We start from the raw sequence: 26086 nt of genomic DNA on the forward strand, positions 1-26086 counted from the left end.
ATGAAGCCGTTTCCCTCCCTCCTGGCATTAGGGTTGTGCATGATGTTCAGCCAGCCAGCCCTGTCTACAGAGGAAAGTTTGGGTGGCCCTTTCATTCAAAGTTCAGTGGAGGAGGCAAAGAGACTCGTAGATGAAGCTTACAAGTACTCCAGAGAAAAGTGGGTGAATCTGACAGTTGTCTTTGTAGATAGCAGCACTAGTGTCACTGTGTGCAATTAGCAACATTTTCTCACTCAGTCTAAGAGATGGATTTACTTTCATTTATTTATTACGGTAGTCTTTCTTATTCCTCCTTATTTCCCTTTATTTTACTTTTTGTATTTCCTTTAGAAAATAATAATAGTTTCATAATTTATATTTTATCATTTCAATTTCTAATCATTTCTAATGATTAGGCCATACCCATTTTATGAAATAATTAACATATTTGTTTTAATTTTTAAAGTGAGGCTAGAGAATTTTTTTTGTAGACCCTCATGTTAAGTTCTATAGTAACCTTAGTTCAACACTGAGCAACCTAATCAAGAAATATTAGCCTCTTGAGGCAGCCTTAAAGAGGTATAGTTCAGCCACAATCAGAGAGGAAGTTGTGTATCTCGATATAATTCTTGCCATAACCATGCAATTTTTCAGTACATTTTTCAATTTTTCAGATTTGTATTTGTATTTTATTTTTTAGGAAAGGAAGAGGGGCATCCGTTAAACATTTAATTACATTTGTATGGCCTTAATACTAAATCTGCCTCTACACTGAGTTTTTATTCAACTGCAGGGCCATGTTTCTGTTCATAACTCTGTCAGCTTCTTGTCCATAACTCAGGAGTCTGGAGAGAGTGCGTGGGCAGTCCACCAGGCCATCAGATGTCCTGCGTCTCCTGAAGCAGCCTGCCAGGGACACACGCTCTGCTGTACGGTCTGCAGACTACCTGGAGAACACCCTGAGACTGATCCATGAGAAGGTCCACAGCACGCACAGGTTGCACAAACGCTCGCTCAACGCAACAGGTCAGTCACACACGGTCATACATACCTACACACACATTCACTCTGTGAGAAATTCAGAATTCATATTCACTCAGATATAGACACACAGTGGTAGTAAGTACACATACAACTCTTTCTTATCCCTCGCTCTTGTTTCTCAGACCTGCTCACACCAGAGGAGCTAAACACCATTGTCCGGGTAACTGGCTGTGCAGCTCGTGTCAGCAAACCCTCCTGCCACACCACACCCAATGTTAACAAGTACCGCACAGCAACCAGCGTCTGCAACAACCTGTAAGAGCACCAGGGCTGGCGGGTTGAATACTTTCACACAACAATTTGAAAGCCTTGCACACAGAAGTTGTGTAGGGTGGAATGTAAGGGGATGTTCATGTTCGTGTACACTATGTCTGAGGACTGGCTGAGTGCATAGGCTGCAGGAGATAAGGTCATGTCCCTTGAGTTCCTCAAGTGAGGTTTCTAAATTCTGGTGTGTATTTTCTTCATGCTTATCAGGAATTACCCTCGTCTTGGAGCCTCAAATACACCCTTCACTCGTTGGCTGCCTGCTCAGTATGACGATGGGGTCTCTCAACCCAATGGCTGGGACCGAAACACGCGCTTCAACAACTTTATGCTCCCTCTGGTATGACGAGAAAAAATATATTTGGAATAACTGCTACTATGTCACCACAAGTTATATATAAAGTAACATCATTATATTTATCCTTCTCCCTCTTTCCCTCCTTCCCTCCCTGTGTGCAGGTAAGGGATGTCTCTAACCGTATCCTGGCAACCAATGATGCTGGTGTAGAGAGCGATCACGAGCTCACACACATGGTCACCTTCTTTGGCCAGTGGAACGACCATGACCTGACGTTCACGCCCTTCTCCCCCAGCATCCGCTCCTTCAGCAACGGCCTGGACTGTGACAAGAGCTGTGAACGTTCCGAACCCTGTTTCCCCATCCAGGTCAGTCACAGCTCTCACATCACATCCCACAGACTTACACTTACAGCATGCACAATGACTGCATGCAGTCATCCCTGTATATCTTGCCCTTTTCTACATTCTTACAAAAAAAGGGTTCCAAACGGTTTCTTTGCGGAGGGATAGGGTTCTACCAAGAACCGTTTTGGTCAGAAGAACGGGTTCTTTGATGATTCTTTGGAAGGCAAGAAGGATTATTTGGAAGGCAACGAGGGTTTTACATAGAACCATATATAATATTTCCCAGCATGCTCTATTGCAGAGAGATTTTCAGAATTGTTTGTTTTACTGTAATGTCTGTGTTTTTGGAAGTACATTGATTGGTTGATTAATTTTATGCTACACGAAGATAAATAACATACAGTTTTCTAAACTAATCCAATCTGTTAGTAATTGGATTTATTGCACCCATAGTCTCAGTATTCAACCTTGCCTACCCTGGCAGTCATTCTGAGTGCAGGTTGTGGGTGATTAACAATTCCACTTGTTGTATATCCTAACTCTGGCTGGTCTCCAATAGGAATTACACATCACTTTGCAAGCCAGCATAATGTGACTTTTAGGCCTGATGTGGCCTGTAAACCAGGAGATTCCTAACACTACTGTGTTAGGGTGTAATTAGGCCGTCAAAGAAAGGTCATATGATATACACTGAGTATACCTAACATTAGGAACACCTTCCTAATATTGAGTTGCACTCCCACCCCCTTTTGCCCTCAGAACAGCCTCAATTCGTCAGGCATGGACTCTGCAAGGTGTTGAAAGCATTCCACAGGGATGCTGACCCATGTTGACTCCAATGCTTCCTACAGTTATGTCAAGTTGGCTGGATGTCCTTTGGGTGGTATTTGTATTTGTATTTATTATGGATCCCCATTAGCTGCTGCCAAGGCAGCACTTACTTTTCCTGGGGTCCAGCAAAATGAAGGCTGTTATACAAAACACATTGCAATACATTTACAACAGATTTCACAACACATTAAGTGTGTGCCCTCAGGCCACTACTCTACTACCACATATCTACAACACAAAATCCATGTGTACGTGTGTGTATACTGCGTATGTTATTGTGTGTATGCATGTGTCTATGCCTGTGTGTGTGTCTCTTCACAGTCCCCGTAGATCCATAAGGTGTATTTTTATCTTTTTTTTATTTTTTTATCTGATTCTACTGCTTGCAGCAGTTACTTGATGTGGAATAGAGTTCCATGCAGTCATGGCTCTATGTAGTACTGTGCACCTTCCATAGTCTGTTCTGGACTTGGGGACTGTGAAGAGACCTCTGGTGGCATGTCTTGTGGGGTATGCATGGGTGTCCGAGCTGTGTTAAGTAATACCAAGCCCAATAGACCACAGGTCTGACCAGCTTTTGCTGGGCTCTCTTCTGTAGTAAGGAAGTAATCATATGTTGTGCCAGAGTATAGAAGCACAGCCTTGTGGTTATTTAACAACAATGGGTCGCTGTGTGCCAGTAGTTCAAACAGACAGCACGGTGCATTCAACATGTCAAGGGGGTGTAAAGTCATAACACATACGTTTTTTCCAGCAGCAGACTATGATCGATAATGTCAAAAGCTGCACTAAAGTCTAACAAAACAGCCCCCTCAATCTTTTTATCATCAATTTCTCTCAGCCAATCATCAGTCATTTGTGTAAGTGCTGTGCTTGTTGAATGTCCTTCCCTATCAGCATGCTGAAAGTCTGTTGTCAATTTGTTTAATGTAAAATAGCATTGTATCTGATTAAACACAATTTTCCCCAAAGTTTACTAAGGGTTGGTAATAGGCTGATTGGTGGTGGACCATTCTTGATACACACAGGAAACTGTTGAGCGTGAAAAACCCAGTAGCGTTGTAGTTCTTGACACAAACCGGTTCTAGGTAGAACCATATACATGAGGTTCTTTGAAAAACCCTACATAGAGGGTTCTAGATAGAACGCTCTGCAAATGGTTCTCCCCCGAACCAAAAACAGATCCCCTATGGGGACAAACCGAACAACCCTGTATGGTTCTACTGAGCACCTTTTTTTTTCTAAGAGTGTGTCCATGGTCCATAGATTATTAGGTCTTCAACTTCTGTTGTTTCCTCCATGACCAGATTCCTCCCAGAGACCAACGCTTGCCCACTGGCCCAGACAGCTGCATTCCGGTCTTCCGATCAGCGCCCGTGTGCGGCACAGGAGAGTCTGCTTTCAATTTCGGTGGTGTGGCCAAGAAGAGGGAGCAGATCAATGCTCTCACGGCCTTCCTGGACTTGGGGCAGGTGTACGGCTCTGAGGAGGGGTTGGCGCGTGACCTCCGTGACCTCACCAACGATGGGGGCCTGCTGCGTGTCAACAAAGAGTTCACAGACAACGGGCGCAACCTGCTACCCTTCACGAAAGTGATGGGGAACATGTGTGCCACCCGCCAGAGAGTCACCAACGACACCAATGCCAAGGAGGTGCCCTGCTTCATGGCAGGTTAGCCTTTTAACTTTGTTTCTCTGAAGAGTAGACCATCTTCCTAATTTTAAGTTGCACCCCCTTTTGCCCTCAGAACAGCCTCAATTCAACGGGGCATGGACTCTACAAGGTGTTGAAAGCATTCCACAGGGATGCTGGCCCATGTTGACGCCAATGCTTCCCACAGTTGTGTCAAGTTGACTGGATGTCTGTTTGGGTGGTGGACCATTCTTGATACACACAGGAAAATGTTGAGCGTGAAAAACCCAGCAGCGTCGCAGTTCTTGACACGAATCGGTGCGCCTGGCAATAACTACCGTACCCCGTTCAAAGGCATTTAAATATTTTGTCTTGCCCATTCACCCTCTGAATGGCGCACATACACAATCCATGTCTTAATTGTCTCAAGGCTTAAAAATCATTCTTTAACCTGTCTCTTCCCCTTCATCTACACTGATTGAAGTGGATTTAACAGGTGACATCAATAAGGGATCAAAACGTTCACCTGGATTCACCTGGTCAGTCTATGTTGTGGAAAGAGCAGGTGTCCCTAACATTTTGTACAATCAGTGTATATTTAAGTGAAAGTATATATTTAGGTTATAGGCCCAATGCAGCCGGTTTTTTTCTCAATATCATATAACTTCTGAAAAAATAAAAAAAAGGAAAACTAGCAGTTATTGGCAGAGAGGTTTGGAACTCTCTTTCTTATTGGTCTATTAACTAATCACCAAAACTCAATGCCATCAAAACAGGCGGAAATTTCAGGCAGTCTTTTCAAACAGCTCTTACACTAAAAGGGCATTATCATGTTCACAATTTAACGGTGTGGAAATATATCTAAAACACAGGAAAATCACATTTTTGACTCAATGGGACTAAGGAAGTCTAAGGAACAGAATTTCACAAAGAGAGAGAACTTTAATTAGAGTAATTATTTGACTTTAATGTACAATAGTTGTCTGGATACAGACAAACAATGTGTATTATGTTCATCTCAATCACTATTTGGCTTAACCAGTAAGTCTCTGTCTGCCAGGTGATGTCCGTGTGGATGAGAACATAGCCTTGACATCTATTCACACAATGTTCATGCGTGAGCACAACCGTCTGGCCCGTGCCCTGCGTCGTCTCAACCCACAATGGGATGCTGAGACACTCTATCAGGAGGCCCGTAAGATCATGGGCGCCTACACCCAGGTACCACAAATAGACACATATCACTAATACTCATGGTGTCAGTTCCTTCTCTCCGCTACTTGTCCAGTGCATACTCTCTAACATACACTCTCTTTCCCTTTGCTTCTCATTCTTACACATGGAAATATTCTAGAATATTCTCACAGACACAGCTTCCCTATCACATAGACACCTAAAATTGTGTCTCTCTCACTCTATTCCTCTCAATCCCTCCTAGGTGTTTGTGTTCCGGGACTACCTGCCGCACATCGTGGGCCCAGACATCATGGCCCGCCAGCTCGGCAGTTACCCTGGTTACGATGAGAAGATTGATCCCAGCATTGCCAACGTGTTTGCTACAGCAGCGTACCGCTTTGCCCACCTGGCCATCCAGCCCATGTTGTCCCGCCTGGACAGCAACTACAGGGAAAATGCCAACTTCCCCAGTGTGCCTCTGTTCAAGGCTTTCTTCACCCCCTGGAGGCTGGTGTTTGAGGGTGAGTGGTGGGAGATACTCATAGGGATGCTAATTGACTTTGATGGTGGAAAAGGTTAAACATTTAAATATTCAATTCTCTTTTTGTCCACCTTTAGGTGGTATCGACCCTCTGATCCGAGGTCTGGTGGGTCGGCCTGCTAAGCTGAACACCCAGGATCACATGATGGTGGACGCTCTGAGGGAGAGACTCTTCCAGTTCGTACGACACCTGGCTCTGGACCTGGGCTCCCTCAACATGCAGCGTGGACGTGACCATGGCCTGCTTGGTACACACGTCCCTATACCGCCATTCTGATACCACAGATAAACACATTTCTAACGTTATACTTACAGCTAATCCTTTACATACCTTGCTGAAAAAAACAGCATAGACCAGCCTAAATTTCAAGCTGGTTTCATCCTGGTCTATTCTTATCCATGCTGGTCTTAGCTGGTCAAGCTGGTCTGACCATCATAGTTTAGCTGGTTAGGCTGGTGTGCTGGTGACCAGCTCATACTGGTATGCTGGTGTGCTGGTGACCAGCTCATACTGGTATGCTGGTGTGCTGGTGACCAGCTCATACTGGTATGCTGGTTTGCTGGTGACCATCTTATGCTGGTATGCTGGGGATGCTGGTATGCTTGTGACCAAGCTGGTCCATGCTGGTCTATGCTGGTCCAGCATGCTCTAGCTAGCTGATCAAGCTGGTCTGGCAAAACCACTCCTATCATTATCATATTTCCCAGCATGCTCTATTGCAGTTAGATTTTTAGAATTGTTTGTTTCAATATGTACATTGATTGATTAATGAATGTTATACTACACAAAGATAAATACATTCTAAACTAATCCAATCTGTTAGTTGGACTTATTGCATCTGTTACTGAGATGGTTGTTCCAGTTTAGAGTGTTTAGGTAGTCTCATTTATTAATCTTTCTAACCCGGGAAGTCATTCTGAATGCAGATTGTGGTTGAATAAAAGTTTAAACATTTGGATATCCCCACTCTGGCTGGATTCCAATAGGAATTAAACATCACTTTGCAAGCCAGCATAATGTGACTTGCAGGCCTGATGTGGCCACTGTATTAGGGAAAAACTAGGTCCTCAAAGTAAGCCATTATGATTTATTTAATGTATTGGCTTAAATAATTAAGCAGATTGATGCTGGTTTTGCTGGTGACAAGCATATGGTGGTACACTGGTCACCAGTGTCCAAAACACAGCGAAGGCTGGTCGAAAAATTGCCAAAGACTCTAGTCACCAAGCCATAGACTGTTTATTCTGCTACCATCCGGCAAACGGTACCGGAGCATCGGCTCTCGGACCAACAGGCTCCGAGACAGATTCTACCCCCAAGTCATAAGACTGCTTAATAGCCATAAGACTGCTAAATAGTTCATTAAATGGTTCCCTGACTATCTGCACTGACCCTATCGCACACTCACAAGAATATATATACACATAATATACACACTCACACACACTACACTGACACTCTCACACAAAACCCACACACATTCACACTACATACGCACACACACGTAACAAACACACGCATACGACGCAAACACACACACACATACACACACACTTTTACATTCATCATTTGCTGCTGCTACTCTGTTCTTTATTTACTTTTTATTATTATCTATCCTGATGCCTAGTCACTTTACCCTGCCTTCATCTACATATCTACATCAATTACCTCGTACCCCTGCACATTGATTTGGTACTACTCCCTTTATATACCTCCATTGTTGTGTATTTTATTTTTGTATTTTTACTTTGCATCGTTGTGATGCAAGCATTTCACGGTAAAGTCTACACCCGTTGTATTCGGCACGTGACAAATACATGTTTTATTTTATTTAGATTTTATTACACCAGTGTCCAAAACACAGCGAAGGCTGGTGACCAGCATGACCAGTCTATGCTGTTTTTTTCAGCAGAGTAGATCTATTGACACCAAATCTGTTGGGGAGGAAATATTGCCTACAAGATTAATATTTTTCATTTTTCTCATCCTAAATATAGCTCTATCAATCTGTTCCATGCACTAATTATTTTCTTTCTGTCCCCCAACCTAGGCTACAATGCTTGGCGAAAATACTGTGGACTCTCAACTCCTAAGAACCAGGTTCAGCTGGCTGTGGTTCTGAACAACACAAACCTGGCCCGCAGACTGATGGAGCTCTACGGCACCCCAGCTAACATTGATGTGTGGATGGGGGGCGTGGCTGAACCCTTCGTACGAGGAGGACGCGTCGGGCCTCTCTTCGCCTGCCTCATAGCCACCCAGTTCCAGAGGATCCGCCAGGGAGACAGGTGTGTATGTATGTGTGTTAGAGCCCTGCACAGGGATGAATTTTAAGCCTGAGACGGTCAGGCCCTACCCTACCCAGGCCCGATTGCTTCTGCCAGATTTAAGGCCCTGCCTGAAACCCGAAATCAGAAATAACTTCCTCCATTAGTAAATCCATTAGCTGCTCCTCTCTCTGTCACTTGCTCCCTGCGCGCTGCGCGCTCTGCATGCGCGCTGCTAATGGTGGCTCTGCGTCTGTGATTATCCATAGCAACGGCTCCGCTTGTGCTGCTCTACTAAATGACGAGGCAAAACTCAAGGAACATTATTATTTTCTGTGAAATAATCTCTCCTGTCTTATATTTGACAAGGTTAAAGCACTTCTGACACCATGTTATGATCTTAGTCAGATATAGGGCTGTTACGGTGACCATATTACCGCCACACCAGCGGTCACGAGTCATGAAGGCAGTCAAATTCCATGTGACCAGTCACGGTAATTAGGCTTCTCCAAGCTCTGATGCTGCTGATGGTCATTAGTAGCCTACCAAACTTGCTAACTGCCTGGTACTCAGCATTCTATTGTCCCTCTAATCACTCTGACATCAATGCAAATGTAATCGGAAATCTAATCAAACACTTAATGAGAGCCAATGAGCTCATGTTGCGCAACATTTCTATAGGCTATGCAATTGCGTGAGAAAACAGAGTGATGGCCTCTATTAAAAAGAGGAGGATCCCATCAGCTTTCTATAGGCTTACTATATTTATTTCTCAACTTTCCTAATATTAAGCACATTGCTTTTCTTTACAACAGGAGTATAGCCTACCTGGCTGGTATGAAAATGAACAGCATAGATGACATGTATTTTTTCCCCTGCCCCTGTTTAGAGACAGGTGCATGATAATGGTCCATTCTAAATCAAAACAAATTTCACACATATTATTTAGTATATGTAAAGACAAGATTCAATCAAGAATAGTCTGATGGGTGACAATATTAGCCTATCACTTGTGAATTATATATTATCACTTGTGAATTATGCCTTGTTTTGGGTACTTTTTCATATCATAGTCCCACACCTCATGTAGCCTAGCCCATAGGCCTATATGTTTTAATAAGGTTTGTATCACAACTAAAGTGGCCAAAAAACTTCTTAAAATTAAGCACATTAATCCGCTTTACAATGGGTGTAGAGCCTAACTGGCATAGTTTCAGGTTTGGGGAAGATAATTTTCACAGCAGCAAGATTTGTGACCTGTTGCCACAAGAAAAGGGCAACCAGTGAAGAACAAACACAATTGTAAATACAACCCATATTTATGTTTATTTATTTTCCCTTTTGTACTTTAACTATTTGCACATCTTTACAACACTGTATATAGACATAATATGATATTTGAAATGTCTTTATTCTTTTGGAGTGTAATATTTACTGTACACTTTTTATTACCTTTATTATTGTTTATTATCTATTTCACTTGCTTTGGCAATTCAAGCATATGTTTCCCATGCCAATAAAGCCCCTTCAATTGAAATTGAATTGAGAGAGAGAGAGAGCGAAAGAAGGAGCGTGAGAGAGTGAGAGAAGGAGAGGGAGAGAGAGAGAGAGAGAGAGAGAGAGAGAGAGAGAGAGAGAGAGAGAGAGAGAAGGAGAGGGAGCAAGAGAGAAAGAAAGAAAGAAAGAAAGAAAGAAAGAAAGAAAGAAAGAAAGAAAGAAAGAAAGAAAGAAAGAAAGAAAGAAAGAAAGAAAGAAAGAAAGAAAGAAAGAAAGAAAGAAAGAAAGAAATGGAGAGAGAGAGAGAAATAGAGAGAGTGGTTGTTCCAGCATGTGTTTGTCAGAGTATGCACGTGTCGCTCATATCCCTTTTGCTTGTTGATCCCCAGGCTGTGGTATGAAAACCCAGGCGTCTTTACCTCAGCTCAGAGGGCTGCCCTGAGTCGTGCCTCTTTGGCTCGGATCATCTGTGACAACACTGGCATTACAGTTGTATCCAATGACCCATTCAGAATCCCCGAGGGTAAGAACAGACCCATTAACTGCAACAGTATCCCGCAATTAAACCTTCAAGCCTGGAGGGAGAGACAGCAGAACCAGAACCAGAATCAGGAGGAGGATCAGGCTCAGGAGCAACAGCAACAACAACAGCAGCCTCAGCAGCAGCGGTCGGACCAGGACAACGAGGTAATTGGTTCAACATCAGTTAATAACTCAATACTTCTGCACCGAGGTGACATTTAATCCATCCATAACCCATCCACCGCTTACTGCAAACATCACCCTATTTTTCTGTATTATTTTCTAGATCCCCCTGACGTAAGGCCCCCTGGATCCCAAGGTCCCAGCAGCAACTCCACCCTGCAGCTCTCTGCCTTCTCTGTCCAGCCGGCCGACAACTTCCTCACACTTACAACAGAAACATTACAACACAGAGTCAGGGGTGTTATTTACCACCAGCACCATACCTGGTATCACTACTTTCCCTTCTTCTGCACAGCGGTTCACAGCGTGGACCTGTGGCGTAACAATGAGCTGTGTCAATGGCCTTACGTCAGCCAGCTGATTCTCAGGAAATCTGCTGCACTACTTGCAGCTGGTCAAGGTCAATTAACTAGTAATGCTTCTTGTCATTTTGAACAGGATTTTTAAAAGATTTATTTGCATTCTGCAAACTGATATTTTGGATGTTTTATGTGTTGTTGATTTATTCTATGACAAGAAAATCAAGGAGTGCTGTAAGAATGTGTGTGAAGGAATGCAAACAGAAGAAAAAATTGCAAAAAGTTTAACATTATAAAGTAAATGTATTAGTAAACAGAAAGGGAAACTACTGCTGAATTACTCTATACACACCACCTTACCTCAAAAATATAATTTGTTTATTATCAACAAATGTAACCGTATTAGGTTATATTCGTAGCCTAATGTTCAAGTCAGTTATGATCAGACTTTTTAAATTAAAGATCCTACATGCTTTTTGTACTGCACACAATTTTGACCTGCTAGTGCGGGGGCACTAGCCGTAAGCTAGTAAGCATTTGCCTGTGTTATTTATATATTAGCGACAAAGGTTTGTGAGATGATTGACCTCCCCAAGAAGTAAAACAAATTCAATGTTTTTGTTCCCATAGGCCCACAGATGGAAGCAAAAGTCTGGCTGGTGTTGTACAGAGAAACCGGTCTCGTTTACAATGCTCTCATTAGTGGGTCTGTGGGGACTGGCTCTTATTTTCTCTACATTATAAAATTAGGTTTTTAAATCTGTGGTTACTGAAGGTGAAAAAGTGCCTTTTCTAGTGTTTTCCCTTCCACGCCATCCACACCCTACCTACTCCTGCTACCATCCCCAACCCATCACATGTTACATAGCCTGTCTCTTAATTCATACATCCCTTCCCTTGGCTGAAATGTTCCATTTCGGAAAGAAACGCTGTCCCACGTGAAATCTTTGAATAAAAGTATATTCTGGCGTTCTCTACGTAAGTATTTTATTCTCGTCAACATGCAACTCTTGCAGCACAAACCTCCATGGGGTCTGTAACAGAAACAACTGAATTGGGAGAGAGAATATCATGTCCCTAATGAGGACAATGTAATGTACAGTGTTTGGATTGCACTGCACCATTGCCCCCCTTTGTGGGAATGATTTAGACGAACGGGTCAGTCGCTGAAATGGAAAAGTTTTTATTTGGGTAAAATACTTGATATAGTTTAGCTTTGGTCATACATGATTTTTAACATCACTTTCAGTAACCAAAAGAGAGTTGGCATGAACACAACTAATATATTTGAGAAGGATTTTGAGACTACATGTACAGCTAAAATCACAAGCATACACGGTACAAGTCAAAGTTGTTCTTTATGTCGTTTTTAAATCTGTTTCAACACGTCAGCTCTCATTTTAATCTGATAATTTCCCCAGTACCTTTCTAGGCCAACTTTACTGCTAATATAAAGAATGTCTAGTTTAAATATCTTTGTGTTCTCTTGAGAAATCCCAAGCCACAGGAATGTATTGACTTGGTCTGTAGAGTTCATACTGATTCTGTGTGCAGCAGATAAAAACAGATAAAAATAGCAATGGCAAAATATTCTGTGCAATGTCTGTCTGTGGGAAATGTTATCAGATATTGACACTGTAAATATAGAATATTTACAATTTGATGTTGAAAGCTTTGGGATCATCCATTGTAGCAAAGGCTGCAGGCTCTCAATCTTGGATCGTCAGTCTGAAAAGAGAGTGGACCCACACTTACCTGAGTTGTGTGTGACAGCCAGTTTTCTGAAACAAATACTGTATGTATATAAAATCAACTTACCATCCACTTTGTGAGTAGGTGCTGGGCAAAGCTTCTTACTTCCACAAAAACTTCTGGCAGAAGGACACTGTCTGCGTAAGACAAATTGTATTCCAAGATTTAAACACCTTTGTTCTGTTATGATAATAGTACTATACTTTTTTGTATTTTCTATTGTGTAATGTAGCCTTGAAAAAGAGACCTTCGTCTCAATGGGACTCCCTGCTAAAAGAAAGGTCAAATAAAACTTTGTTAGTTCGTTCAGTAGCCTTACCCCGCATTCCAGGGCAGTCTTGAGGTCTCTGCACCTGTAGCTGGTGCCCAGAGTGCATGGGTCCTCTCCCTGTTTTCCTGCCTCTCTCACTGCCCCACACAGACCCACCCTCTGAGAAACACATGACTTGTGTTACTCTCACAGCCACTTATAGTACATCCCCACCCAGCCCATAGAAACTTGGATTTAAGTGACTTTCATGTGATGATAGTGTGTGGTCGAGTGAATCTAAACATGACACACCTCACACACATTAAGGGCAGACTCTGGTTTACCCAGAACCCCCTTCAGCTGGTGCCCATGGAGCTGGGTGAAGTCGTCACACTGAAAAGAGAAATAAGACATGAGCCCAGAGGCTTCTATAAGGCTCCTATGTGAGATGAGGGGTGATGTAGACCAGGGGGCAGGGCTGACCTTGGGGAGGGTGTTGGGGTGGAGCTGGCAGAGAGAGCCCAGGAAGGAGGCGGTCTGGGGCTCTGAAGCGTTGGAGCCCAGCTTTAGACGAGTCAAAACCGCCAGGGTCAGACAGGAGTCACAGTCAGACAGAGGAGCACTCTCTGAGAAAGCGAGAGAGACGTTTAAAGAGTCATTTAAAAACAGGGAAATATAAAAGAGGAAATGGATAGAGAGAAAAGTGATTATATGGTGATGGTGCAGGGCAGGAAGTGGTCATGAACTCACCCAGGACAGGTGTCTCCATGCCATGACAGACTTGGATGAGGGTGCAGATGGCCTCAGGGGTGACGTAGCTCAGGAGCATGTCCATCAGCATCTTACCATACTTCATTATCACGTTCTCACACTGCTCTCTGTAAGATGAGGGCAGAATGCCACATACCTTCCCCAGCATATCAATCACAGCCATCTGGGAGGGGAAACCGATACAGGGTATTGGGAAAATGAGGGTAAGAGTGTGTGTGTGTTTGTGTGTGTGTGCGCACGTGCATGCCTTAAATAAATAGAATCACTACAGTAATTATATTTCTAAGGCCTCAGTACTTACTTTGGGCAGCCTCCTCTCCAGTAACTTGATGAGATAAACGCAGAAGGTACATTGTGGTGAGAACTGCACCTGGTAGAGAGAAAGAAAACCAGATAAAGACAGACAAACACAGTCAGGTTCAGACAGACAAAAACAGTCAGAGGGACACAGGGAAAAGGTCAGAGAGAGAGCGAGAGAGTATAAGCCTTGTTCTTTCTGTCTCACCTTTGTCATTGTCATGGCTGACTTCAGACCATCTTGAATCTGATAGGTCAGCAGGTCGTGCTGCTGGCGGTCTGACTGGGAGCCACACAGTCCCAATACGGAGCACACCTGAGCTGGTTTCTGTGGGAGAGGAGAGAAGCTTAATTCAGGCTCATTCAGTCAGAATTATTTTAAGAAGTACAAACTAGGATCTTTCTCAACCTCCCACAGACACTTACGACGAAGCTGGTCAAGAAGGTGATGGACAGGGGGAGGTTCTTATCCACCTGCTCCCGGCACAGTTTAGGTGCTGCAGGGCCTGGTATGTGGTCACACAATTTCTCCAGCTCGCTCCTGATCTTGGTCTGGGGATGGAGGAGTGGCAGAGGCAGTTGAAATCATTTTGTGATGCATAAAGTAAATTGTGTTCTACAATCATTAACACGTATTAAAGAATTTATTGAAAGCTACAGTAAAATAATTTTATTTTAGCCTACCACTAGTTTGTTGGGCCACTGATTGTGTTTAAGATGAACTTTTCACAGGTGACTTGACAGACCAAAGTGCATGACCAGCTTCAGAGGAAAGGGGAACTCATTTGTAAGAAATACTTCTATAGTTTATTTTCATGTTAAGAAAGAAAACAGAAAGTGTCTCTCTAATTCAACAGCAGTGCATAACAGAAACACACACATACTGTACCACTTCTACTGTTGAGTGAGGGTTTGAGATGGGCATTGTATGGGTGTTACAGGTGAAAACCATGTCAGGAACTGAAAGTCTGTGTTTCCTTCTGGTTTGCGCAAAATAAACCTCTAGGCTCTATCCACAGCCTTACTTCGACAACCAGGAAGAAAAACTGACTCAGGTGAATGGACATCATAATGCAAATATTAGCGATGGATGTTTATGGGTGTTTTTATGAATGATGAAATGTATGGTATGTATGGTTCAGGGGTGTTCTGCTGATTTATTCACCTGCATGTCCGGACTGGAGAGAAGGTCTGTCAGGAGTTCAATTATTTTGGTACAGTCCTGGCAGTTGTCCCATTGCTGAGCGGAGGAGAGGAAAAGAGAAGAATGCTAACAAAAAGTTGTGGTGGGATACTGAGGAAAATACCTCAATTTATTCTACTCAGTATATACTGTAAGTGAAAGTTTATATTATTCCTGAAATGGTACTGCCTGAAAAGCAGTGTTGGATTTTGATTAACTGTTCTTTTGTGTTGCAAAACAGTTTTCTACCTTCTTTTACAAGAAAACAGAAATGAAATTGACTCTGTTTTTAATTACCCCATGGTTTGGGGCTGTGGTGGCTATTGAAGTTAAGTTTATTTTGGATGAGAGGGGGTTGTAGTTTCTTGGGGCATAGTACGCTGATCTTGAAACTAATGCTTAGCTATTTTTAAACGTTCAATTTAGCATTTATTATATTATGGGAATTCCATAATGACTGCATATGAACTAATCTGATTGATAATGCTATTGATACTTTATTTGATTCAAATATATATATACTTATATATGTGCCTTCAGAAAGTATTCACACCCCTTTACCCTTTCCACATTTTGTTGTGTTACAGCCTGAATTGAAAATTGATTACACTGAGATTAGGTGTCACTGATCTACACACAATAATACCCCATAATGTCAAATTGGAATTTTGTTTGTAGAAAATGTGAGAAATGTATTTTAAAAAATGAGAAGCTGAAACATCTTGAGTCAATACATTTAAGCCTAAATAAGTTCAGGAGTAAAAATGTGCTTAACAAATCGCATAAAAAGTTGCATGGACTCATTCCGTGTTAAATAATAGTGGTTAACATGATTTTTTAAAGCCTATCCCATCTCTGTACCCCACACATACAATTATCTTTAAGGTCCCTCAATTAAGTAGTGAATTTCAAGCACAGATTCAAGCACAAAAAACAGAAGGGCACTGATCGGTAGATGTGTAGAAAATACAAAAAGAATACGCTGAATATCCCTTTAAGCATGGTAAAGTTATTAATTAGGCTTTGGGTGGTGTCTCAATACACCCAGTCACTACAAAGATACAGGCGTCCTTCCTAACTCAGTTGATGGAGAGGAAGGAAACTGCTCAGGGATTTGATCATGAGGCCAATGGTGATTTTAAAACAGTTACCGAGTTTTATGGTTGTGATATGAGAAAACTGAGGACAGATCAACAACATTGTAGTTACTCCCCAATACTAATCTAAATGACAGAGTGAAAAGAAGTAAGCTTGTACAGAATAAAACAATTTCCAAAACATGTATCCTGTTTGCAACAAGGCACTTAAGTAATGCTGTGAAAAAATTTGGCAAATAAATGAACTTTTTGCCCTGAATATAAAATCATTACAGTGCCTTGCAAAAGTATACATCCCCCTTGGCGTTTTTCCTATTTTGTTGCATTACAACTTGTAATTGAAATTTATTTTTATTTGGATTTCATGTAATGGACATACACAAAATAGTCCAAATTGGTGAAGTGAAATGAAAAAAATAACTTGTTTCATAAAATTCTAAAAAATAAATAACGGAAAAGTGGTGCATATGTATTCACTCCCTTTGCTATGAAGCCCCTACATAAGATCTGGCGCAACCAATTACCTTCAGAAGTCACATAATTAGTGAAATAAAGTCCACCTGTTTGCAGTCTAAGTGTCACATGATCTGTCACATTATCTCAGTATATATATACCTCTTCTGAAAGGCCCCAGAGTCTGCAACACCACTAAGCAAGGGGCACCACCAAGCAAGCGGCACCATGAAGACCAAGGAGCTCTCCAAACAGGTCAGGGACAAAGTTGTGGAGAAGTACAGATCAGGGTTGGGTTATAAAAACATATCAGAAACTTTGAAGATACCACGGAGCACCATTAAATCCATTATAAAAAAATTGAAAGAATATGGCACCACAACAAACCTGCCAAGAGAGGGCCGCCCACCAAAACTCACGGACCAGGCAAGGAGGGCATTAATCAGAGAGGCAACAAAGAGACCAAAGATAACCCTGAAGGAGCTGCAAAGCTCCACAGGACCACTTTAAGCCGTACACTCCACAGAGCTGGGCTTTACGGAAGAGTGGCCAGAAAAAAGCCATTGCTTAAAGAAATAAAGAAGCAAACATGTTTGGTGTTCGCCAAAAGCCATGTGGGAGACTCCCCAAACATATGGAAGAATGTACTCTGTTCAGATGAGACTAAAATTGAGCGTTTTGGCCATCAAAGAAAAACACTATGTCTGGCGCAAACCCAACACCTCTCATCACCCAGAGAACACCATCCCCACAGTGAAGCATGGTGGTGGCAGCATCATACTGTGGGAATGTTTTTCATTGGCAGGGACTGGGAAACTGGTCAGAATTGAAAGAATGATGGATGGCGCTAAAACAGGGAAATTCTTGAGGGAAACCTGTTGAGACTGGGATGGAGGTTCACCTTCCAGCAGGACAATGACCCTAAGCATGCTGCTAAAGCAACACTCGAGTGGTTTAAGGGGAAACATTTAAATGTCTTGGAATGTCCTAGTCAAAGCCCAGACCTCAATCCAATTGAGAATCTGTGGTATGACTTAAAGATTGCTGTACACCAGCGGAACCCGTGAAGAATGGGCAAAAACCCAGTGGCTAGATGTGCCAAGCTTATAGAGACATACCCCAGGAGACTTGCAGCTGTAATTGCTGCAAAAGGTGGCTCTACAAAGTATTGACTTTAGGGGGGTGAATAGTTATGCATGCTCAAGTTTTCAGTTTTTTTTGTCTTATTTCTTGTTTATTTCACTTTTATTTTATTTTGCATCTTCAAAGTGGTAGGCATGTTGTGTAAATCAAATGATACAAACCCCCCAAAAATCATTTTTAATTCCAGGTTGTGAGGCAAGCCACTGTATGTTTGGGGCAAATCCAACACAACACATCACGGATTACCACTCTTCATATTTTCAAGCATGGTGGTGGCTGCATCATGTTATAGGTATGCTTGTCATCAGCAAGGACTAGGGAGTTTCTTAGGATTAAAAAAAAAACGGAATAGAGCTAAGTACAGGAAAATCCTAGAGGAAAACCTGGTTCAGTCTGCTCCCAACAGACACTGGGAGACGAATTCACCTTTCAGCAGGACAATAACCTAAAACACAAGGCTAAATCTACACCGGAGTTGCTTACCAAGACGACATTGAATGTTCATGAGTGGCCTAGTTACAGTTTTAACTTCAATTGGCTTGAAAAGCTATGGCAAGACATGAAAATGGCTGTATAGCAATGATCAACAATCAACTTGACAGAGCTTGAAGACTTTTTAAAAGAATAATGGGCAAATATTGTACAATCCAGGTGTGGAAAGCTCTTAGAGACTTACAGCTGTAATGGCCGCCAAAGCTCCAACAGTGCTTCTACTAAGTATTGACTCAGGGGTGTGAATACTTATATACATTTCTAAAAACATGTTTTCACTTTGTCATTATGGGGTATTGTGTGTAGATGGGTGAGATTATTATTTTTTAAATCCATTTTGAGTTCAGGCTGTAACACAACAAAATGTGGAATAAGTCAAGGGGTACGAATACTTTCTGAAGGCACAGATCCTTTCAAGCTGACAGAGCTTGAGAGAATCTGCAGAGAAGAATGGGAGAAACTCCTCAAATACAGGTGTGCCAAGCTTGTAGCGTCATACCCAAGAAGACTCAAGGCTGTAATCGCTGCCAAAGGTGCTTCAACAAAGTACTGAGTAAAGGGTCTGAATACTTATGTAAATGTGATATTTATATTGTTGCATTTGTGCAAGTTTTCAGACCCCTTGACTTTTTCCACATTTTGTTACATTACAGCCTTATTCTAAAATGGATTAAATTGTTTTTTCCCTCATCAATCTACACACAATACCCCATAATGACAAAGCAAAAACAGGTTTTTAACTGTGGGACCTTATATAGACAGGTGTGTGCCTTTCCAATCAATTGAATTGACCACAGGTGGACTCCAATCAAATTTCGAGTATCAAGCAAAGGGTCTGAATTGTTATGTAAATAAGGTATTTCTGTTTTTTATTTTTTTATACATTTGCTAAAATGTCTAAAAACCTGTTTTCGCTTTGTCATTATGGGGTATTTTGTGTAGATTTTAGCATAAGACTGTAACGTAACAAAATGCGGACAAAGTCAAGGGGTCTGAATACTTTCCGAATGCTATATATATACAGTACCAATCAAAGGTTTGGACACACCTACTCATTCAAGGGTTCTTATTTATTTTGACTGTTTTTCACATTGTAGAATAATAGTGAAGACATCAAAGCTATGAAATAACACATATGGAATCATGTAGTAACCAAAAAAGTGTTAAAGAAATCAAAATATATATATATACTTCAAATAGCCACCCTTTGCCTTGATGACAGCTTTGCACACTCTTGGCATTCTCTCAACCAGCTTCACCTGGAATGCTTTTCCAACAGTCTTGAAGATGTTACCACATATGCTGAGCACTTGTTGGCTGCTTTTCCTTCACTCTGCCATCCGACTCAGCCCAAACCATCTCAATTGGGTTGAGGTCGGGGGATTATGGAGGCTAGGTCATCTGATGCAGCACTCCATCACTCTCCTTCTTGGTAAAATAGCCCTTTCACAGCCCAGAGGTGTGTTGGGTCATTGTCCTGTTGAAAAACAAATTATAGTCCCACTAAGCCCAAACCAGATGGGATGGCATATCGCTGCAGAATGCTGTGGTAGCCATGCTGGTTAAGTGTGCCTTGAATTCTAAATAAATCACAGACAGTGTCACCAGCAAAGCACCCCCACACCATAACACCTCCTCCATGCTTTACGGTGAGAACTACACATGCGGAGATCATCCGTTCATCCACACCGCGTCTCCCAAAGACACGGCGGTTGGAACCAAAAATCTCAAATTTGGACTCCAGACCAAAGGTCTAATGTCCATTGCTCATGTTTCTTGGCCCAAGCAGGTCTCTTCTTCTTATTGGTGTCCTTTAGTAGTGGTTTCTTTGCAGCAATTCGACCATGAAGGCCTGATTCACACAGTCCCCTCTGAACAGTTGATGTTGAGATGTGTCTGTTACTTGAACTCTGTCAAGCATTTATTTGGACTACAATTTCTGGCTGGTAACTCTAATGAACTTATCCTCTGCAGCAGAGGTAACTCTGGGTAAAGTAAAAGTGGTTATCCCACTGGCTATAGGGTGAATGCATCAATTTGTGAGTCGCTCTGGACTAGAGCGTCTGCTAAATGACGTAAATGTGCCCTTGAGCAAGGCACTTAACCCTAATTGCTCCTGTAAGTCGCTCTGGATAAGAGCGTCTGCTAAATGACTTAAATGTAAATGTAAATGTTAAAGTAATGATGGACTGTCATTTCTCTTTGCTTATTTGAGCTGTTCTTGCCATAATATGGTCTTATACCAAATGAGGCTATCTTCTGTATAACCCCCCCCCCCCATCATGAGGAAGGAAAATTATGTGGATATATTGAAGCAACATCTCAAGACATCAGTCAGGAAATTAAAGCTTGGTCGCAAATGGGTCTTCCAAATGGACAATGACCTCAAGCATACTTCCAAAGTTGTGGCTTAATGGCTTAAGGACAACAAAGTCAAGGTATTGGAGTGGCCATCACAAAATTCACACCACTTATTGTAGGAAGCTTGTGGAAGGCTACCCGAAACGTTTGACCCAAGTTAAACAATTTAAAGGTAATGCTACCAAATACTAATTGAGTGTATGTAAACTTCTTACCCACTTGGAATGTGATGAAAGAAAGAAAAGCTGAAATAAATCATTCTCTCTACTATTATTCTGACATTTCACATTCTTAAAATAAAGTGGTGATCCTAACTGTCCTAAGACAGGGAATTTTAAATCTCAGGAATTGTGAAAAACCTGGTCATTTTTTCCCCATATTTGTTAGCTTTCTGAATCTGCTTTGAACCTTGCCAGTTTGTTGTTAGTTGGCAGCACAATATGTTGCATACACAGGTATGGCTATATTTTGGGGTTTTTGTTTCCAAAGAACAATAGTTCTTACGTTCAGCTTGTCCCAGACGTTTTGTGTTTCCTCCCCAGCGACAACCCTCGCCAAAGCTGTGGAAAGATGATAAAAAAATGTCTCCATTGAATACTCCATTTATGGTTCTAAATGTCTCATGAACACGATTCTATATTTTTATTACATATTTAATTGAATTAAAACATTAATTTATATGTCAATGTCCATTGAATAAAAAATACTATAACATCACATTCATAGAGTAAACAACCTAAAATGTGTGCTATTGTATAGCGGACTCGTACCTGTGGTCTGGTAAGCAATTAAGACAGCGAATACAAGCTTGAAAAATGCCATCATAAGTCAGTCTCTCTCTTAAAGACTCTACTTGGAAAATGAATACCTGCTCAACGCAGAACTGGGGTATAGAGGGGGGCGTACCTACCACAGAAAGCCCTCGCCAATCAGAGCTTGACAGAAAAGTGTGATAAGCTATTTGTATTCTCTTTGGTATTGCGAACTGAGTTGTACAAATGTAATGTGGGTCCCAATTCAATATAAGCTGTAATTTTTGTTTCAGTTAAGTATCTGGATCCTCTAACAAAACCCGTTTACAACTACACATCCCTGACTGAATGCTTGAAAGGGATAGGGTCAAGGTTAGATTTAGGTAAGGTGAATACGATTTTGGAAGTTTGTGAATTTTGTAAATGTTTTATTTTGTTGGGAATGACTGAATCCTTTAAGAATTGGAGATGACACTTGAAGTGCATACAATTAAGGTAAACAAATGTAGTTTTGTTTGAACTTTGATCAACTCTGGTTGCCATGACAAATGCAAAATAAAATACCTTCAAATTATTTTATAAGAAGTTTTACAAGAGATGCATAGGAGCATCATTGACTAATGCTGGTGGTAGGTTGAATTATGGTCAATTTAGTCTATTCAACAGCACCTCAGTGCCACATGATGTTATTGCCACAGGTAGGATGTTGTGTCAGGTTGAGGTTGGCTGCGGAGGACTGAAGTGATGCTCTCTGCCGGTCTGATGAAAGGTATGCTCCCTCTGGTGATCACTACTAGTAGCGCACCAGGAAAACTACTTGTTTCTAAGTAATGCTATATACTGTAATAAAGCCATAATCAGTTATTGAAAGGTCATAAACCGTTGATGTGATATCATGTCAAACAACAATGCCATCATGGAAGGATATTCTGTTTTTTTCTCTGAATTCATATTGAGCTAAAGGAAAAGCGAGTATGAACTTTAAAGGATAGAAAATATTACAATAAATGGATATGTCTCACTTGATGCCTGATGTTCTTTGAAGTGTCTTAATTTACAGTATTTGCTATTGGGGAGAATTTCTTATGGACCTATGATGTGAGACCAAATTATGAATTCTAAATAGACCTACCCAACCACTATACAACAGGGTTGTTTACACACCTTATGTAGTTCCAGTTGCATGGAGGATTAAAAACTCAAGATGCTCCCACACTGGCATTCTTGTATGCTCCACAATGTTTTGCTGAAAATAAATGTTTTGGGTCAATAGACCTTCATCAGGATTTACAGAAAGGTGTGTCTTTGGCTTTATGTCAAAACTGCTCCTTACACTAACCATAATCTCCATAAAGAGGATTTATTTGACTGGCCCTGAACAAAGACACTCCTTTCGGTCATCACTGAATGCCCAGGCCAGCCATTACACAGTCATAAACCATGCATGTCAGTTCCTGGAGGCAGTGATTGCGTCAGCTTTACGGTAAGTTGCCAATTAAGTTATAGTCTATATATCCGGGACAACTAAGATCACAGCAGCTATGGTGGCTGGGCCTCAGTATCTCTCTCTATTATATTTCAAACGTATATTGCAGGGGGGTTTGTCTTCTTTAAAAAAATTTGCATAATAAGATAAGAAATGTGTTCAGTTATGATATTCAATTAGAAATCAGACCTGCATGGGTTCAAATACATGTGTATTTGAGTATTTTCAAATAATGTGGCCCGAATCAACTATTTCTATTGGAAGTATTTTAAAATATTTTAAAATAATGTCCTATAAATAGCATACTATTTGAAACTATTTCCAAATACGTTATTTCAAATACCAAACAGAACTGGGTTCAAATGGATGAAGTATTTAAATACTATTTGAAAATACACTTCTTTTCTGATAAATCCCAATACTTTCAAAGTGTATTTCCAAATACATTCCAATACTCAACTACTTGTATTTTCAAAGAGAAAATATCAAAATAATTTCTTCCAAATGTCTTTTAATGTATTTGAAATACCCTTAATCGTATTTGAACCCAGGTCTGATTAGAATATAAACTATTATAGTTTATGTCCATTTATTGAGGCTGTACTCAGGGGCACTTCCTCATTGTATAACCATGGCTTATATGGTGATTATTATTGTTGTGCAACAGGATAGGTGAAGAGCTTGTTACAAAATGAGATAAAACAAGATCAATGAGCAAGAAGTAGCCAATAAATATGACATGTATCACACTAATGACCCACTTATTGGGCCTTACCTCAAGTATAGTTCAAGGTATTTACATTGATTCTTGATATCACTTTGAGCTGAAACCAAGGTGCAAGAAACCAAATATGTTTTATCCCCCATATGGCTGGATGCTGAGAGGACTGAATAGGCCATGGAAGCATATGGCCTAATGGTGTAGAGGCTAGGGGCACCTAAGTGCTCAACAGTCTGCCAGCCTCTCACCACTAGTGAAATCATGTGGCCTCTAATTAGTTTTCTCTGTGTCATGGTATCGGCAAACGAGAAACCATTTCTTGGTAAACCTGTCTAAAACCTTAAAGGTAATTTCCGGTACTGACTGGCTAAACACTTTCCTGTATGGGCCTTGTAGGCTATTACAGAAGGAAACATAGTTTTCCCAGTTATATTTCTGTTAGTGGATATGCAAAAAGCGGGTTCTGAGGATCCCGAATGCAACAGTGACACAAAAGACTCATGACAGCATTGTGCCATAGAGGCTGGCGAACTTGACAGAATGGCATGCCCCAGGAAACTCTGCGTGTTGCAACCATGCTCTTATGTGTCTGTCTCATGGGCAGGTCCAAGCAATTAGTAATCAGCCATGCAAAACAAAACTATATTTTGGTCTATGTGTTCAGAAACAGGTGATACTGCAGTATCAATCATGGAACACACATCATCATCCAAGGTAAAATATTACCTAGGGCTTTTCTATTCCCTTTCCTCATTCCACAAAGAACAACACAAAATAGCATTAAGGTTGTGTTGCATACAAGGAAGTTCTCTATGCAAATGCACTGCATCAACACATTGTTAAGATCGCATCAATGGCACTCCCTGAAACAAGGAAGAATGATTGTGAATTTCTAAACCAGTTCCAAAGCTTTTGTATGGCTGTTTTATTTCAAATGAGTAATGTTAAGAGTTAATGACCTTACTTTTTTACTCAGAAACTTCCCTATGGAGTTTTCTCAAATAACAGTTATTGGCACCCTATGGGGTTCTTTTCTTCATATGCATCATTCTTTTGATGCCAAACCCACCACTGGTGTGCGTGGCCAAAGAGCTCTATTTTCATGTCATCCAACAAATGTCACTGCCTGGAGTATGTTAAACAGCATTGGCACTTGGATTGGAACCGGTGCAATGGTCAGATGACATGAAAATAGAGCTCTTTGGCCACACACACCAGTGGTGGGTTTCGCATCAAAATAATGATGCATAGGCAGAAAATAACCCCAAACCTACTGTAAAATATGGTGGTGGATCTTTGATGTTATGGGGCTATTTTGCTTCCACTGGTCCTGGGACCCTTGAACTTTATCCAGTACAAGGACATTTTTGCCAAAAACCTGGTTGCCTCTTCTATGAGGCTGAAACTAAGTGGATCTTCCAGCAAGACAATAACCACAAGCACACATCAAAATCCATAAAGAAACGGTTAATTGACCACAATATCAACATTTTGCAATGGTCATCTCAATCTCCGGACTTAAACCCCATTGAAAACCTGTGGTTTGAATTGAGAAGGACAGAAAGATCTAGAAAGATTCTGAATGGAGGAATGGTCTAAGATCACTCCCAATGTATTCTCTAATATCATAAAACATTTGAGAAAAAGTCTCAGTCACGTTAACCTCGCAAGGTGAGGTACAGTGCTATGAAAAAGTATTTGCCCCCTTTCTAATTTTCTCTACTTTTGCATATTTGTGATACTGAATGTTATCAGATCTTCAACCAAAACCTAATATTAGATAAAGGGAACATAAGTGAACAAATAACACAACAATTACATATTTATTTCATTTATTTCATAAACAAAGTTATGCAACTTTTTGGAACCATGTTGTCCAAAAAGTTATACTTTTGAATCATCTGTCCATAGAACGTTCTTCCAAGTGTCTTGATGATCATCCAGGTGCTTTTTGGCAAACTTGAGTCAACTTTTTGGACGAGATGGGTCCCATTATGCCTGGCGAAAACCAAACACTGCATTCCACAGTAAGAACATCATACCAAAGGTCAAGCATGGTGGTGGTGGTGTGATGGTTTGGGGATGCTTTGCTGCCTCAGGACCTGGACGACTTGCCTTAATAGAAGGAACCATGAATTCTGCTCTGTATCAGAGAATTCTACAGGATGTCAGACCATCCGTCTGTGAGCTGAAGCTGAAGCACAGCTGGGTCATGCAGCAAGACAATGATCCAAAACACACAATCAAGTCTACATGAAAATTGCTAAAAAGCAACAAATTGGACGTTTTGGAATGGCCTAGTCAAAGTCCAGACCTAATCCCAATTGAGATGTTGTGGCAGGACTTGAAATGAGCAGTTCATGCTTGAAAACCCACACGTCACTGAGTTAAAGCAGTTCTGCATGGAAGAGTGGGCCAAAATTCCTCCACAGCGACGTGAGAGA

At 41.2% G+C, this 26086-nt stretch overlaps 2 protein-coding genes across 2 annotated transcripts; one reads left to right on the forward strand and one right to left on the reverse strand.

Moving 5' to 3' along the window:
- Positions 1–10624, forward strand: LOC311127446 (eosinophil peroxidase-like; the record flags this gene model as incomplete). Its single annotated transcript, XM_084159284.1, has 11 exons — positions 1–158; positions 821–1005; positions 1146–1278; positions 1501–1630; positions 1750–1956; positions 4074–4437; positions 5459–5619; positions 5837–6095; positions 6193–6363; positions 8167–8404; positions 10270–10624. The coding sequence occupies 11 exons, from the start codon at positions 1–3 to the stop codon at positions 10622–10624; spliced, it is 2361 nt and encodes a 786-aa protein (XP_084015410.1).
- A 60-nt stretch (positions 10625–10684) lies between these two features.
- On the reverse strand, positions 10685–21508 carry LOC311127447 (prosaposin-like; the record flags this gene model as incomplete). Its single annotated transcript, XM_084159285.1, has 11 exons — positions 10685–10789; positions 12956–13066; positions 13199–13279; positions 13370–13512; positions 13637–13820; positions 13947–14027; positions 14163–14282; positions 14381–14506; positions 15120–15194; positions 21188–21243; positions 21454–21508. 11 exons carry the CDS (start codon positions 21506–21508, stop codon positions 10685–10687), a joined length of 1137 nt encoding a protein of 378 aa, XP_084015411.1.
- Positions 21509–26086: the final 4578 nt, after the last annotated feature.

Source organism: Coregonus lavaretus, assembly GCF_964263955.1.
Source record: "Coregonus lavaretus genome assembly, chromosome: 4".
NCBI classification, from domain to species: Eukaryota; Metazoa; Chordata; class Actinopteri; order Salmoniformes; family Salmonidae; genus Coregonus; species Coregonus lavaretus.